General features: G+C 40.5%; 2 protein-coding genes across 2 annotated transcripts; both read left to right on the top strand.

The window, feature by feature from the left end:
- Window positions 1-844: 844 nt before the first annotated feature.
- npepl1 (aminopeptidase like 1) lies at window positions 845-9,750 on the top strand. Its single transcript, XM_082533856.1, has 12 exons — window positions 845-1,088; window positions 2,217-2,402; window positions 2,605-2,775; window positions 2,887-2,976; window positions 3,348-3,429; window positions 4,060-4,202; window positions 4,794-4,871; window positions 5,169-5,269; window positions 5,491-5,614; window positions 5,724-5,900; window positions 6,718-6,828; window positions 8,775-9,750. Exons 1-12 carry the CDS (start codon window positions 939-941, stop codon window positions 8,931-8,933), a joined length of 1,572 nt encoding a protein of 523 aa, XP_082389982.1. The 5' UTR covers window positions 845-938; the 3' UTR covers window positions 8,934-9,750.
- Window positions 9,751-11,888: 2,138 nt separating this feature from the next.
- Window positions 11,889-16,373, top strand: LOC309706426 (cathepsin Z-like). Its single transcript, XM_082532963.1, is given in 7 exon segments — window positions 11,889-12,079; window positions 13,102-13,265; window positions 13,406-13,532; window positions 13,534-13,577; window positions 14,289-14,439; window positions 15,239-15,401; window positions 15,597-16,373. Coding segments are annotated over 7 exon segments (903 nt in total). The 5' UTR covers window positions 11,889-11,951; the 3' UTR covers window positions 15,723-16,373.
- Window positions 16,374-16,832: the final 459 nt, after the last annotated feature.

Here is a 16,832-nt window from a genome sequence, read left to right as displayed (position 1 = left end):
GTTCCCAGTTCCCTGCCCTGAGCAACCTTGCAAGATTTGTCCTCTGCATCCCGGCAACGAGTGCACCTTCCGAGAGAGCATTCAGCCTTTGTGGTCGGATTTTGGAGGAGAGACGTTCAGTACTGAAACCCTCATCAGTCAGTGACATTCTTTTCCTGCATGGAAATTTAAAATAATTTGGATTTTTTAAGTAAGTTTCGTTCATTTGATTAATAGTTTATAATTTTGAGATGTCGTTTATTGTTGTATTTATATATGCATATTTTCTTTTGTAGGAGAGACCTTGAATTCGACATTGGGACATTTTTTCGTTAAACTGATAGTTTAAACAACCATTTAATTTCGCAGTGGCCAACTATTTTGTTCTTTTGTTTACAATTTTAAGTGACTTTTTTTTTTCACGACACTTTCCCTACTGTGTTGACAGAAAAATGTTACGTTTGTATTTTACATAAAAATAACAAGTAGGCCACAATGCTGTATTCGTTTTTATTTATTGTATTTTTGCAACACGTTTTCCATGTTAAAAGATAAATGTTGCATGTTGACAGATAAATGCATCTTGTTTAAGAAAAATAAATACAATCATTGCACAACCTGCAGTTTTATCTGTTATCTCTATTTTTTGGTGGTACCCCATTTAAATGTGAGATTTTGGAAACCAGATCTAAATTTAGCGGGAACGGTTGGGTTGGGTAGAAAATTATTCTAAGCGGGCAGCGGGTGAACAAAGACTGAATATACAGCGGGAGCGGTCGGGTGCGGTACAAAACCTTGCGGGAGCGGGCGGGAGCGGGACTAAAAAAACATTCCCGCGCAGACCTCTACCTGGAGGTCGATAAAAATCGCAGCACGTCACTAAAGCCTGTCCTCACCCGGCTGCCGTCGCCGGTCCGGGGTGTCCGTCGCCGTCCACTTGAGCACCTTCAGTCACCAAAATGGCGAATGTGGTGCTGGAGTTTAAGGTTTCTGCCGGTGATTCAGAGCCACAGAGTCGCCCTGTCCTGATCATCGGGCAGCACACCAACCTGCAGCAGGTCAGCTGGAGCCAGATCAAAGGAAAACTCCAGCCGGTCGTTAGCAAAGAGGTAATCTTATAAATGATAACAAAAGCTCGGTACCGGCTAATGTTAGCGTCACGCTAAGCAAAAGTTAGCAAAAGCTAGCACAGCTAAGTTATTTCATGACACAGCTAGCGAAAAAGAGTCCAAAGGGCAAAGCTATAACGGTGTCAGTGTAGGCTACTTAGTAAGCTAAGAGCTACAATAGTCAAGAGATGTTTGCGGTCTTATTTGTTTTAGGGTTTTTTTCCATTATCATTATTATTGTCATAATCACAATTATTATTATTAGTATGACCGTAGAAGTAAATCTCACAACACCAGTAATTCGTATTTTGCTTACTTCCACGGTTGCCCGGCTGTCACATAACTCCTGGATGATTGTAGGTTAGAAAAGCAGTACTTAAACCCAGACAGTGGTCATTAACCTGTCTCCAAATAGGATTTTGCAACTGGAGCATTGACGAGGTTAAAGTCCCAGTCTTCAGTATCCAGATAACTAATGCCGTACTACTGCAGCATATCGCATATGTGTAAACTTATTTTCAACATAATCGACATACTGTCGATGGAGTTTGTCCAACGTGCTCCTGGTGAGTGATTAGATCACTGGTGGTGGATTTGGTGGGCAGACTAATACGCTCAGAGTCATTGAGTGTGACAGTTTTCCAATCAGCGTCGGACTGTTTGTGTACAATGATTTGCTGAGACACTGTTGGCCTGCTCCATGAAGCGCTCTGATTATTCTGAGCATGTGTATGTACCTTCTAAGGTGATAAGTGTGAAAGCATCTGGAAACATTGTGACACTAGGAATTTTTCAAACCCAGTATCTCAAATTCCCATCACCTACTGGTTCACTTGCCTCTTATTTTAATCTGGTGGAAGCACTGTGTACATACTGCTGACTGGTTATAGTCTTTCCAAAACATTCCCAAAACCGCTTTGTAGATTCCTGTCATAAACATCTGGAATAACATATTTAATATTAATAGTGGATTATTATTACATCATCAGAGATTGTTGATTTCCCAGACTGCTTGTACTTAGTTTACAAAGAGTAAAAGAATTAGAGGATTTAACAAAAAATGTTTTTCAAAGCTTTAACATCTTTGTGGTGAGTCAGAAATGTCAATTTTTCCTCATGTTTTCTCAGATCTGGCAGGCAGCTCTGAGTGCTTTAAACCCAAACCCCACGGACAGCTGCCCCCTGTACCTCAACTATGCCACAGTGGCCGCCATTCCCTCAAGGGTCAGCAGGCACAACAGCCCGTCTTCTGCCCACTTTGTGTCCCGCCTGGTCCGTTCCTGCCTTCCCGGAGGGAATAACCGCTGCATTGTGGTCAGTATTTTCAATCAGAATTGTTTCCTGTTTGTTCTTCGGGGAAGTCAGAGGTTACTTTAAGCTACAGAACAAATCTGTTCTTTATAGATGCCCGCTTTCTGTGCCATGGGACTTCTGGGAGTCCCATGGCACTCAAATCTGGGTCATCCAGTGGTGAGGTTGTTTGCTTCACGAAGTGGCTAACACATCTGCTCTCCAGATGGTGTGTGAGCGTTCAGATGTGTTTGCATCCTGCTGTGCTATGGCCCGGGCCTTCCCCATCTTCTCTCGCCGCTCCGCATCCTCACGCAGAACTGAGAAGAAGCATGTGACCGTGGAGTTTGTGATTGTTGGGCAAGATGCCAATCCTCTGGAGGCTGCAGAGCTTGAGGTACTTTAAAGTTTTGGGTTTTAATTGTTAGTGCTGCTCATAATTGCCTTTTTTGTGTGTGTGGGTGGTCTGCCATCACTTAATGGCCTTTGTTTTTCATCCCATGTTCAGTGTCTTTCTAACGCTGCTGATGGAGTTCGACTGAGCGCTCGCATTGTGGACACTCCATGCAATGAGATGAACACAGATCACTTCTTAGATGTTAGTGAAATTCTCTGATTTGCATAAACTTTGTTAACCTGTAACACGTTTCCATGAAAACGTTACCTGTTAAGCTTCTGTGTCCTCATTTCAGTTTGCCCATTCTCACATTAGGCTATAAAGTTAAGTCAAACTGTCGTCTATTTATTGATGTTAGTAACAGAAAGTGAATATCTTAAGATATTTGTTTACAATATCAGGAGTTAATTTCGCAAACCCATTGCATCACTTACATATCGACAATACTTTTTTATGTACACTTTAATACTTTTTAATTTTTAATTTAGAAGTAAGGAGGGTTGAAATCTGTTAAAACTAGTTTTAATATTTCTACTGCAGTTTTTCATCACAGCCATAAATTTCTGTTTCAGGAAATCAGGGCTGTGGGGAATGAACTTGGAATCACTCCAGTTATCATTCGTGGAGAGGAACTGAAACAAAAAGGGTTTGGAGGTACGACCTCTGCGCATGCCTGTGTGCTTTATTTTTAGCTTGAATTGTCACAGTTCTCCAGAATTGCTATGTCAAACTTTTTTGTTGAGTGTGCTTTAGCTAGAGAGACTCATGGTGCAACTCTAATGGAAAGAAATGGTAAACAAGAAAGTCAGCTGTGCTGTTCACTGTGTCTGGTTTCAACTGAAGACGCCAACAAGCTTTAAAGCATGGAGAGAATTTAGAAAAAAAATCTAATACATTTCTTTTTACACCTCAAATACTAAACATGCATATATACAGGAAATACTTGGTTGAGATTTCCCTAGGGACACCAGAGTGATGGATTTTTGGGACTGATCCCTAGTAGCATATTTTGAAGCTAGGCTATATATTGTTTTAGTGTTTTAGTGTTGCGTATAAGAGGCCGTAATGAAGTGCTAGCTAAAATATGATCCTAAAAGGACAAATCAGTGGCAGGCTGTAGTAGCAAAAATGCACTCAATGAAAAATTTACTTATTCTTTAAGGACTAAAATGGGCACCTATAGAAAACTGTGCCTGTAAGTCAAAACATGGGTCAAAGCTTAATTGTGTAAAAGTCTGAACATTTCAGATCACTGAAAATGCTTTTCTTTCTTCACCCTCTCAGGTATTTATGGTGTTGGAAAGGCAGCAGAGCACCCTCCTGCGTTAGCGGTACTTAGTCACACTCCTCAAGGCGCTACCCAAACAATTGCATGGGTGGGCAAAGGAATTGTGTATGACACTGGTGGACTTAGCATTAAGGGAAAGGTATGCTTCTGTTTCCTGTGGAGATGATAACTAATCATCTATTTAGAAAAACAGACCTGCATGCCTCACTTGAGTATATTTTACAGTGTTACTGGGATAGCTGATAGATGAGTTGTCTGTATATAGAAATATAATTTAACAGGAATAGAAAATTATGTTAATCAAGTGGAAAAATGCAACAATATTTGGCTTAACTCATGTATTTCACCTTAACAGTGCACTGAGTCATGGTGTGTTAGCACAGAATTTGTTGTGTGTACCCCAAACATTAATCTTCACTGTGATCTTGTGGACCATGTTGCACCTCCAAAGTCTCTGTCTGCTGTAATCTCTTAAGTTTGACAACTTTCAGTAAGCTCATCCACTGTCTGGGCAGTCTGGATGATCCTGGAAACCTCCACGCTGATCTTTTAAATAAACTCTAAGCCTATTCTCAGTAATCTGTTAGCAAGCAGCACCTTTTATATTCACTAGTTCAGCCAAAAAGCTTTTCTTACTGTAAATGAATTTATAGACAACTGGGTTGCTGTCCTGCTCACTGCAGAAGAGATCCATTACATGTAAATAAGTTGTGGTTTTTCCTTCTTCTAGACCACAATGCCAGGGATGAAAAGAGATTGTGGTGGAGCTGCTGCTGTTCTGGGAGCATTCAAGGCCACCATTAAACAGGTGAGGTGACAGAAGGATCCCACATCAGCTCTCACGGCTGTCATTTAGGCCTCAGTCTCAAATGACTAATTGGGAAGTAGTTGCTGGCTGTTGCTAAATGAAGCCAGTCGTAAAGAGGCTGCTGCACTAAAAACCTCTTTTTGATTGTTTTGGCTGCTTGTATTTTTTTTATTATTATTATTATTTTTTTTCATATAAAGTATGTGTAACTGTGACAATCTGCTAGCAACATTGGCAGTTACAAGGAAGTTTTAGGTGCAGCACTTTATACCAGCCTCTGTCTTCTGTTTGTTTCAGGGCTTTAAGGATAATCTCCATGCAGTGTTTTGCCTCGCAGAGAACTCAGTTGGACCCGCAGCCACGCGACCTGATGATATCCACATTCTCTATTCTGGAAAGTGAGACTTTTTTTATTTATTTATTTTTAAGTAGTAATATATCATTTGCTTGGAAATTGATTTGACACACTTGGTATCAAATTACCTGTGTGGTTTGTATTCAATGTCTCTCTGCCATCAAGGTGTGACTGCACATAAACTGCGTCCGATATCATTTTCCACGCTAACTCGAGAGGAATGAATGTGGGCAGTGGTATAAAATGTCCATTCTCCCTTTAAAGGTCAGTGGAAATCAACAACACTGATGCAGAGGGCAGGCTGGTGCTGGCTGATGGAGTAGTGTATGCCAGCAAAGACCTGGCTGCTGATATTATTCTGGATATGGCTACACTGACAGGTGCACAGGTGGGTGACTCTCACTAAACCAACCACTGCAGGTGCCCAGATCAACACATTCTGTACTGTGAGGCAGGTGCTGCTTCATAGCTGAAGTCTCTTTGTTTCTGTTGCTCAGGGAATCTCCACAGGAAAGCACCACGCAGCTGTGATGACAAACAGTGAGCAGTGGGAAGCTGCAGTTGTGCGTGCGGGCCGCAGCAGCGGGGATCTCGCTCACCCTCTGGTCTACTGCCCCGAGCTGCACTTCAGCGAGTTCACCTCTGCTATGGCTGACATGAAGAACTCTGTGGCAGTAAGTGGCAAAATCCACACGCGTGGCAAGACACAATCCATATCAGACACGGAAGAATTTAAAATACAGGGATTTCACCACCTACTTCAAACAAGCTCAGTTTAGCTCGTTCATCTTGGTACTATCACATGGGTGGCTCAGGAATTTTGCACAGTATAAATTACAATGAAATTTTTATTTTATTGTTGTGTAAATCATTATATATTCCTTAGTTAATGTATAATGTGTGTGTATGTGTTAGTCCCGTAGGGAAATTACTCCTCTGCATTTAACCCATTCACCCAGTGAAGCAGTGGGCAGCCACCAGTGCAGCGCCCAGTGCTCAGGGGTACCTCCAGGTAGCCTTCAGTGAGCCGATCATGGGGCAACCACTTTACCTACTGAGCTATCTTTGCCCCCCATTAAGTCCTTTAATATTGACAAAATCTGGGAGATGTGCTTCCAGAAAGTGACCTGACACGGTTGGATGAAGAGATGTGACCTCACCATTTTTAAGTTTTTACAGCACATAAAACCACTGATCTCTGCTAAAGAGAAGAAAAGAAACAGAAGATTTTATGAGTTGTATGGTTTTGTGAATTTTGTGCAGACTTGTTATCGTCAGACTCGTCGATAACAAGTGTGACGATTTTCCAAAATATCCAAGCTTAGGGCGATCCGTGATAACTCACTAACGGAGATTTCCCGCGTTAATGCGGTTATGGCGTTAATGTCATTTTAACAAAATTAACACTGACAGCATTAGTATTTTTTTCAATGGCTGTTATAATTTATTCAGGCTTGGTTGCTGAGGTGCGTGTGTGTTTTGCATTGACAGGATCGGGAGAACGCGCAGAGCTCCTGTGCTGGCCTCTTTATTGCATCTCACCTGGGCTTCGATTGGCCCGGTGTCTGGGTCCATGTTGACATTGCCGCTCCTGTTCATGCTGTGAGTATCCCATGCTTCACTGTGTGGATGTGATTTTTAAAAAGCAAGCCTATGAACACATTTTTGTTAACTAAAATAAATCATTATGTTGTTCATGTTCATACATCACCAGCAATACAGTGCGGTGCACTTAAAACACCGCTGCAGCACGCACATGGATAGAGTCTGTTTGCTGCTTTTCGTATGGCTTATTTAGTGAGTCACCAATCCACAACAGTGATAATACAGTGCAGGGTTTTCAGTTTTACTACTGTTTACGTTTATTGGATTGTGAAGTCAGGGTTGGTGGGGATTTTCTGACTTTCTGAGGAGGAAATTTCGATTCTGAATTTCCAGTTTCCTGCTTCAGATGGAGTGCAGCGTGTTTTTTGCTTCAGGTTCAAGTTGGAAATTGTAGTGCATCACTGAAGTTGTTCAGAGTACTGGCTTTAATCACACCTACAAATTTGTGCCAAGTCCTTTTTTTTTTTTTTTTTTTTTTGTCTTTTAATTATATTCTTATTGAAGAAAGGAAAAAAAAAAAAGGGACTTGTTACAATAAAGTGCATTGACATTATTTAGTCAAAAAAAGAGAAAAGGAAAAGAAAAAAGCAAAACCCTTTTTCTTAGTCCTTTTGTTTTACATTCTGATAGCAAAAAAATAAAATTAACTCATTGGCTTGACAATGTGTTACATAATGCAGCATGTTTAACTTATTTACAAAAACTACATTAGGTACATATTATGAAGTTGAGGGTCAACCTGACATTGTTCGATACATGGGAGATACACCAAGATACACCAATTCAGGGCTGCTCTTACCTAAATTCAGGGCGGATGGGGGACACAAAGCTAATCCATTTATTCCATATTTTGTAGAATTTGTCTTTCTGAATTTTTAAAAAGAATGTCAATCTTTCCATTTTAAATATTTCGAAAACCACATTAAACCAATCCTCAAGCGTTGGCGGAGTTGGATTTAACCACTTTCTGGTTATTGATTTTTTGCTGGCTGCTAATAGCGCTTGTAAGAGTTTTGTGTCCCCTCCCCGGACCGAGCCAGCAACCAAGCCCAAGTACAAATTTACAAAATTGATGTCAAATTTTATCTTAAAAACCTCACACAAAGTTTTATGGATTCCCAGCCAGTAATTTTTTAATTAATTTTAATTTTTAGTAATTTTTCCCAGCCAAGTCAAGTAAATATTGAGTGAAGACTCTTAAGAAGTAAAGGGCTTTGCTGAATGTTTGAGGAAGTTGGCACCAAACACCACTGTAAAGCCTCACCTCTGAGCTAAACATTAAGGAAACCTTTGACTGAGCTTATAAAACACAATCTGCAAAGACTGTGTGAGTAAAGCTGAAAGGAGAATTAGCACTGATTTAAAATGAGACTTTACCGTTATTTGACCAAACTGTCCAGCTGTGTCAATCCAGTGGTGTTTAGGTTTAGAGCGTATTCGGAAGTGCATAAAAACGAACGTGTAGAACAGGAATAAAGTGGTTGCCAGTAAATGCCGTGACGTTCTTTCTATCAGGGATGTGCATACACTTGTCTGATTTCCTTGCTACACAGAGACTAGAGGAGCTGCTTTCTGGCGTATGCTTCCTCAATCACTGCGAAACTTCCCATTGTGTTTGAACAAAACAAGATCAGCTGACCTTACTGCCTGTGACTGGTCGACCTTTAAAATAAACTGGTTTTATAACTTTCCTGCAGGTGGTTTCCTGATGCTCTGTCATGGTCTTGTGATTCAGTTCATAAACAACAGTCCTTACGCAGGCTTTCTCTCTAATAAATCTCCATATTTGTGGTTGTCTTGTGTTAGAAATTGGTTTAAACAGCTTTGTTGTGGCAACTTTTATGCTGAATCAGGTTTCCAACAAGAGATTATGGCAGCAATAACTGAATGGAAAGTGGAGGATAAGGTTATTGGTTTTTAAGAGCTTTTCTTCTCTCTTGCAGGGAGAGCGTGCCACAGGTTTTGGTGTTGCTCTGCTCATGGCCCTGTTTGGTCAGGCATCCGATGACTCCATGCTGAACCAAGTTTCTCCTCTGGGTGCAACCACCAACGCGTCCGAAGACCACATGGAGCGCGACTGCAAACGGCGAAGATTGGTCTAATGAGGGAAAGGGGGGGGGGAAAAAACACCACCCCACGGTTCACTCCCCCGACTGCTCCTGTGCCACCACACACTCAAACTGTTTAAGCAAGTGCTTGTCCAATTTAGAGATAAAATGTTTTAGAGTCTGTGTTCTGTGTTTGACTTGACCGAATAAACCAGATAAAAATGAGTCAATCAGATGTGGTATAAATGATTGTGATCAAGCACAGGCCCTCATTTGTGCTCGTTACGTGGCACTTGCCGCACTGATTGCCTCAATAGCTTCTTCATTATTCAGTTCTCATTGGTTATATTAAAATGTAAGCAAACTTTGAGTTAAATTAATTATTGATTCATTCTTCCTTTTTTTTTTTCTTGTGTTTTTACCAGATTCTACAATTAATGCAGTTGAATTTTTTTTTACCCCATACCTCAAATGTTGCTTTCCAGTGTCCATTTCATCAGCAGAAATTTTTGTAATTTCATGCTTTATGCAAACAGAGAATAACGCCATACATGTTGTACTTAGACGTTCTGAAAATCACTGGCTCAAGATCAGTGAAGATAGACGTGTTATCTTTTGTAACAACTGCACTTTGTTAACGCTTTGTATCTTTGGACTGCCTAATCTCTGGACCAAAATGAGTGCTCACTGCACTTTTTAACAGTTTCACTCTGTCACATGACTGCTGACATGCTTTGTCAGCATAAAACACACAGGCCAGACGTTAACTGTAAGTTGAAGTGTTCGTTTCCAGCACAAACAAGTTTGTTTTTTCTTCTTCTATTCGTATGACAATCGTGTTGTCCTTCAATAAAGGTGGTGCCATCTGTCATCTGTGTATGTAGATTCAGTCACTACAGAATTAATAAGCTGAAGGCTTGTTTGTACAAACAAAAACAAACAAAATGATCTTATCCCCTCACATGACTTCAGCAATGTCTATCCAACTTGGCATGCCAAGTGCTTTTATTTGTAGTGCGGTTTGCTGTGCTGGTGTCTTGTAGCAGATCCCCAGTTATCATCTTTCCCTGTCATTAAAATTTCAAAATAGCCAAACACCTAAAAAAAAAAAGTATTCAGTGCAACTCTATTTTATTTATATGTGTATATATATGTGTGTGTGTATGTTACTCACAGCAATAGTCATCACAAGGCTTCATAAGAACACTTCTGAGGCAAATCTACTCTCTACTGTTACCAATTTCTCATCAGATTACAGCTTTATAATTAACCACGCTGATTTCATTGTAGTTTGATTAAGTAGGAGATGATTAAGCATTGTCCTAATCATCTCCAGGTTAAAACATCCCTCTGTGTCTAAAGATTTGTGGTGTGTGTGTGAGTAATAACCTCTTGTATTGGATAATGTCACAAAAAATAGGGTGTTTTTAGGCTTAAACCTTGGTATGACTAAAGCTCAATAAATCAATCAATCAATCAAGGCTTTATTCGCCACGTGCAGGTTGCCCTGCAGTGAAATAGGACACCCCCACCCCACCCCCCCGACCTTACACACACAACACAGACATCACATGGGGATACAGGTCGGAGATCGGTAGCGTTACAGAAAAAAAACACTGAAATATACACTACAATGGGAAAGTACAAGAGGAAAAAAAGAGACCTCTACTTATGCTGGACAGCATGAGAACAGAGAACAAAAAAACTCCTCTGCACAAAAAAGCACATAAATGTCCACAGCACAACCTTATGGAACACATGACAAGCCACAAGGTCGGGTGGGGGGTGAGGAGTAATCAAACACAGCAGCCGTCCTGCCCAGCGCTACCATTCCAGCGTGGGCTCAGACCCGCCGTGTTCCCAGGAGGGAACAAGCATTGAAGGCGTTTGGAAAGGGAGGTTGGATGAGTGTGTGCGTGTCCAGAGTTCAGCTGAGACAGTGTCCTTCACCCTGCTAGGCTAAGTAAACAGTCTTCCAGCCAACCCAGGTGGCCTTGCATGGAATGGGAAGGAACAGACTAAACACAGTCGTTATCAGGGAGTTTTTGTTCCGTGCCAGCCTTGCGACCGCAGCTGGCGCCGAAAGGGTATCCGCACATGAAGTGATGGTGCTTTTTACTTTAGTGCGAACAGCTCATATGAGCTGACAAACAGACAAACTGAGCATCAGAAAGAGGAAGGAAAGTTATTTAAGTGAGATTGAATGTGGCATGGTTGATGTTGCTGGGTGGCCTATTCCAAAAGCTGCTGAACTACTAGGATTTTCCTGCACAAGAAGAATAAACAAAGAATCAAAGATCCAGGGGGTGGCTGTTCTCTGAGCAAAAATGTCTCGTTGGTGTCAGAGATCAGAGGAGGATCCCTAGACGGCTTCAAACAGATAGGAAGGTAACAGTAACTCATTATAATATAATCAAGATAAGCAGAAGAGCATCTCTGAATACACAACACATGGAACATTGAAGCAGAAGAAGACCACACCAGATGTGATTCCTGTCAGCTAAGAACAGGAAACGGTGCAAATCACATGGGCTCACCAAAATTGGATCATAAAAGATGTGAAAGATGAACTTTTGAATGATGAGCCTTGATTTCTCTTGCGACATTCAGATCCATCCTGCCAAAACAGTTCAGGGCGGTGGTGGTGTAATGGTGCGGGGATTACATTTTGTCACACACTTTGGGCTCCTTAATACCAACTCAGCTTTGTTTCAACACCACAGCCTATTGCTGACCTTGTCAGCTATGTAATGACCAAAGTGTACCCATCTTATAATAAACCATGTTATAACACTCTGATCATCATGGTTTCTTGAACATGACAGCGAGGTCACTGTACTCAAATGACAACTAAGGTTCCAACCAACCAGGAGTTGTACCTAATAAAGTATTCACTGACAGTAATACACTAGAAATGTGCATACAAAACAGCAGCACATAACGAATCTTTTATGTTTAATTTCATCTTATCTTGTGACATTGCTTAATAATTACTCTCTTGCAATTTAGGATAGATACTCTAGAAGTGAGTATCTCCTGGTCCCGTAACTAAAGCACTGCTCGGTGTCAGAGATGGCTCTCAAAGCCGCGGTTCTTGTGCTGTTTTCGGCCGTGCTGTCTGAGGTGTCGGCTAGAGTATTTTTTAAGCAGAAGGAGCCGTGCTATGTCCCCTCACCGAAGAGAGGCGGCTTTGGACTGCGGTAAGTTCAACAAAGGCTTATGTCGCTTGAAACCAGTGCAAAAATAGATATTCAGTATGTTAAAGAAGGATTTGCAGTGCTTTGCAAACTCTCAAACTTCCCCTCGTGTCTTTATATTTTGCTTCCAAGGAGCCAGACTTGCCTTGTAATTTTTTTAATGTGATCTTTAAAGTAGTTCTTCAGGCTCTCTGAAGGTCTTTCACGGTTTTTCTTTGGACATTGTCTGTTTTTTCTCTCCTTTTTAGTCTAGTCATTGTATCTGACCTGACCAAGGGATTAACCAGTGTTGTGTCTACAAAAAAAGAACCATTTTTCCTAGCATAAGTACAATTATTTGTTCCAATTTCTTCTGTTAAATCTATGAAACACACAGTGAGAGATATAAAATAGTATTTTTTTTTTCAACAAGCTGTGCTATCGGCTGGAAAGTTGGCATATGACAGCATGTAGTGTAATGTGTCCTTAAAAATTAAGGAAACTGGAAAAATAGAGGAACAATGAAAATGTTGCAGGGCTTAAAAAACTCTCTGCAGCAGATAAACAATGTCCTTAAGAAATAGTGAAAAAAAGACCTGAGACACAAGACCCGAAAGATAAGTTAGAACTGTGCAAACCCTGTTTTTGCTTAATATACTGTATTTCAATAAAGTACTGCACCAATTTCCCATTTTCTGAGCAAAATCTAAAGAAATGAGGGGTGGCTCATTTTGTATGTTACCGGTATTACATTTGTGTAATACCAGTAATATGTGTAATCTATATGGTATGGACTGACAGAGCACACGATATCTGTGTATTCTTCTCAATACTGCAGCTGTAATGTGAGGTTTTGCACATCAGACTAGTGAGAAGGACAATTCTTTTGCATCTTGTATCAAGACTTTAAAAGTTATTTTTTAAAGAGAGGAACTGAAACAGAAGAGCAAGAAGATTTTCAAACAGACTTTATATGTTGTAGCGGGGACATCAAACTTAAACATCAGACTGATCCAGTAACTGTGCAATGACACGTATGTTCACAGGACCGCACCTCGTCCTCACGAGTATTTGAAGATTTCTGATCTGCCGAAGTCGTGGGACTGGAGGAACATCAATGGCACCAACTACGTCAGCACTACTCGCAACCAGCACATTCCCCAGTACTGTGGGTCCTGCTGGGCACATGGCAGCACCAGTGCGATGGCAGGTATGACTCAGCAAAGCTTAACTATGTCACATTGTACATGACTATGACACAGGTGTGCTTTCACTTCTTCTTTCCATAGAAGGGACATTGATGAACAGAAAGTAATGGCTGCTACTTATTTCTTATTTGCATTAAATCAGATCGAATCAACATTAAGCGGAAAGGAGCGTGGCCATCTGCCTACCTGTCTGTCCAGAATGTGATCGACTGCGGTGATGCCGGCTCGTGCCACGGAGGAGACCACACTGGGGTTTGGGAATATGCTAACAATCCCAGATGAGACCTGTAATAACTACCAGGCTAAAGACCAGGGTAAGACTTTCACAGTGTACACAGTGACCAGAGTGATGATCATATGCTTCAACATCATATGTTTACTCAGTGCTAATCTAAGAGGCCCTGTTTTGGCTCAGGACACTCCTGCAAGATAGATGAATGCTGTTCTGATAACCTAGGGGAATATGATTATTGACGTTAAAAGGTTTTTACACAGTGTAGGCTAAAATGCACAGGATTTACTGTATTTCACCACATGTGCAAGAGTAGACAGACTCTTTCAAATATGCAACAACTAAGATTAGTAAATATATTTAACCTCCTAGGACCTGGCGTCCACATATGTGGACATCAAATTTTGGGTTATTTAGACCAAAATACTCAATTTTGCTCTACAAGGGCCTGATATCCACTTACGAGGACATTATGCTGCCACTGTTCTATCGAAATTTTATACGAATATCCTCATATGTGGCTTTCATTTTTCTTAGAAACAAAAATTAGTTAAAAAAAGATCTGGTAATTCTTTGTTTTTACATTCATCAGGTCCCAATCGGCCCAAATATCAAAGAGAAATTAAAAATGCATGCCGTGAAAGAGTTTGGGTCTTAGGAGGTTAAAGGACTTCATCAGAATTTGTTAGAAGACAATACATTTGTGTTTTTAAGGTCAAAATGTTCCCCTGGCTGGCTGCTGCATGTCCCTGTGAGGCTGAGCCATGTATGTTCTGTTTCTCTCTCTCTAAAGATTGCAATAAATTCAACCAATGTGGCACCTGCACCACTTTTGGAGTGTGCAATATTGTGAGTAACTACACCCTGTGGAAGGTGGGAGATTACGGATCCGTCAGTGGGAGAGAGAAGATGATGGCAGAGATTTACGCGCATGGGCCGATCAGGTTTGCAGCTTTTTCATACGTTTATAAAATAGTCCATTCTGGTTGCTTTGTTTTACTTGATTATTCAATCTTAATAATAAAGCAGATATCCCAAACCAACATAGGACACTAGTTAGAATCCTGATTTCCACCCTAAACCTTTTCCTGTCATTCCATACTTATGTAGGGGAGAGCAGTGTGTCATGATTTATGAGAAAAATTGTCATCGATATACAAATTCTGTAAGCATGAAATCACTGATTTAATAATTAATTAGTTCTCTGGGCCAACTTTCATTTGTTTAAATGTGGTACAGGCTATAAATAAGTAGACCTGACAGTCAACACAAAAAGTACATGTTTGAGGTATAATTTTTTCAATTCCCAAAAATATATATATTTAAAACAATGAAGCGGGCTACATATTGAATGGATCATAACACACAAGTATTGATGTGATAGCAACACTAGCACCGGTATCTATAAAAATTAATATTTGGATCGATCCACCCGCAGATTTTTAAAAGAATCAAAAGTATGACCCATTTTGACTCTGTTTAGAAGGTGGTGGGTTGAGCAGCTTTTGTAGTTTCTTTGAATCATGTTTCTGTCTTGGAAATAAATGTTCATTAAATTAAATCTGCAGTCAAGAAGATCTGTGGTTTAAAGTAGCTTCTCTAGGCTTCATCATTTCAGCATCCAATCATCTGCTGCTGAAATGTTGTCAGTGCAGCAGAGCATTAAACTCATCAGTGACTGCTGCAACTTTTAAGCAGAAAGAGGAAGTAACCTGTGGTATTTAATGATTTTTAATTTCTTAGCTGCGGGATTATGGCCACAGATAAGCTGGATGTGTACACTGGAGGTCTCTACTCTGAGTACCAGGAGGAGGCCTTCATCAACCACATCGTGTCAGTGGCAGGATGGGGAGTGGAAGACGATGTCGAATACTGGATCGTACGCAACTCCTGGGGAGAGCCATGGGTGAGTCGATGCCAGATAGCTAATGAAATGTCCTCTCGTTGCTGTTTAATTTGCAGCCGGTTTTATCAAATCAAATGCATTTTCGCGGTCACAAATACAAGAATATTATTTCATTTGAGAAAGAAATCCTGTATCTGATTTCTTAAAAGAATGACTTTCTTATTTAAGTCTTGGCTTCTTTATTTTTGCCTTCAGGGTGAAAAGGGCTGGCTCAGGATCGTGACCAGTGCCTACAAGGGAGGAAGTGGCAGTAAGTACAACCTGGCAGTAGAGGAGGACTGCATGTACGGAGACCCAATCGTACCCAAGGACTACCTCTAGAGGAGCCCAGTGTCAGATTGTGGGCAGACACTCCGATGCCTTCCAAAGAAAAGCTTTTTGTGTTTTAATGTTAAGAAGGGAATAAGTTCAGGTTTGTCTTTTTTTAAACCTAAATCATTATCAGGGTCTTCCAGCTGAATATCAAACTGTTTATGCCGATTCAAACTGTCTGATTACCACAGAGAGGTGTGCAGGCTGTTTTACAGATTTAAACTTTTAAAGGGTTTTATCAGAAAGAAGAATGATGCAAGTTTTTGTGCTGCAGAAAAATTCAGGCCATGCAACAGTCATCACAGTAAATAAAGAGGGTTTTTTGTAACCTACAGTATTGAGACAGCATAGGAAAGCTTTTAGTTTGAATTTGTAAATTCACAGTGATTCAGCCAAAGAGCACAACTATCACACTTTCTGCTGCACTGCTCTGATGCCGAATGTTTGCAGTGTGTGGCGTTACTGCTACTGACAATGTTGCACTACACAGGGATGAACGCAAAAACTGAAATAAACATACTTTGTGTGCCTTTGTGTGCAGTTTGAGTCAAATATAGATTCTTGTAATTTGCCATTTGTTTTATGATGAACACTTTGAACCCAAAATATTTCATTGTGACAATTTGTTTTCAAACTGTACCAATAAACACTTCATCTGTCCTTTGAGTTAGAATGTTTTATAGAAACCTCTCAGGCTTTTCTATTTTACCATCCACTGTCTTTACTTTAATACACACGTCATTAATTGACGTCAGTCAGGTGAAGATGAACTGACAGTCAGTTTCATGGCGATCTTTTATTATTCCATAACAATACAATCACCTGATCTCACCCAGCAGAGCGTGCTTTTGACATAAGTTAGAAAGACACTCAAGAAAGCTGCAAATGAAGATGCTTACAGAGCATCTCAGGTAGGAAACAGAATCTAGTGATGACCTTTGGCCCCGTTAGCTAACCAGACTATATTTATGCTACCCGATGATTTCCTCCAATACACAGTGATGATCTTTGGAAGATGCAGTTTGCCCAGTACATTTCAGAGGCTTCTGGAGTTTACCTCTTTAAAACATATTGTTTAGTTCTAGCTTTCTTTTATTCTTTTGTGTATGCTGACAGCCT

The sequence above is a fragment of the Aulonocara stuartgranti genome, assembly GCF_965226115.1.
Source record: "Aulonocara stuartgranti genome assembly, chromosome: 5".
Lineage (NCBI taxonomy): Eukaryota > Metazoa > Chordata > Actinopteri > Cichliformes > Cichlidae > Aulonocara > Aulonocara stuartgranti.
Note: the sequence above shows the minus strand (reverse complement) of the source record. Positions and strands in the feature narration are given on the sequence as shown.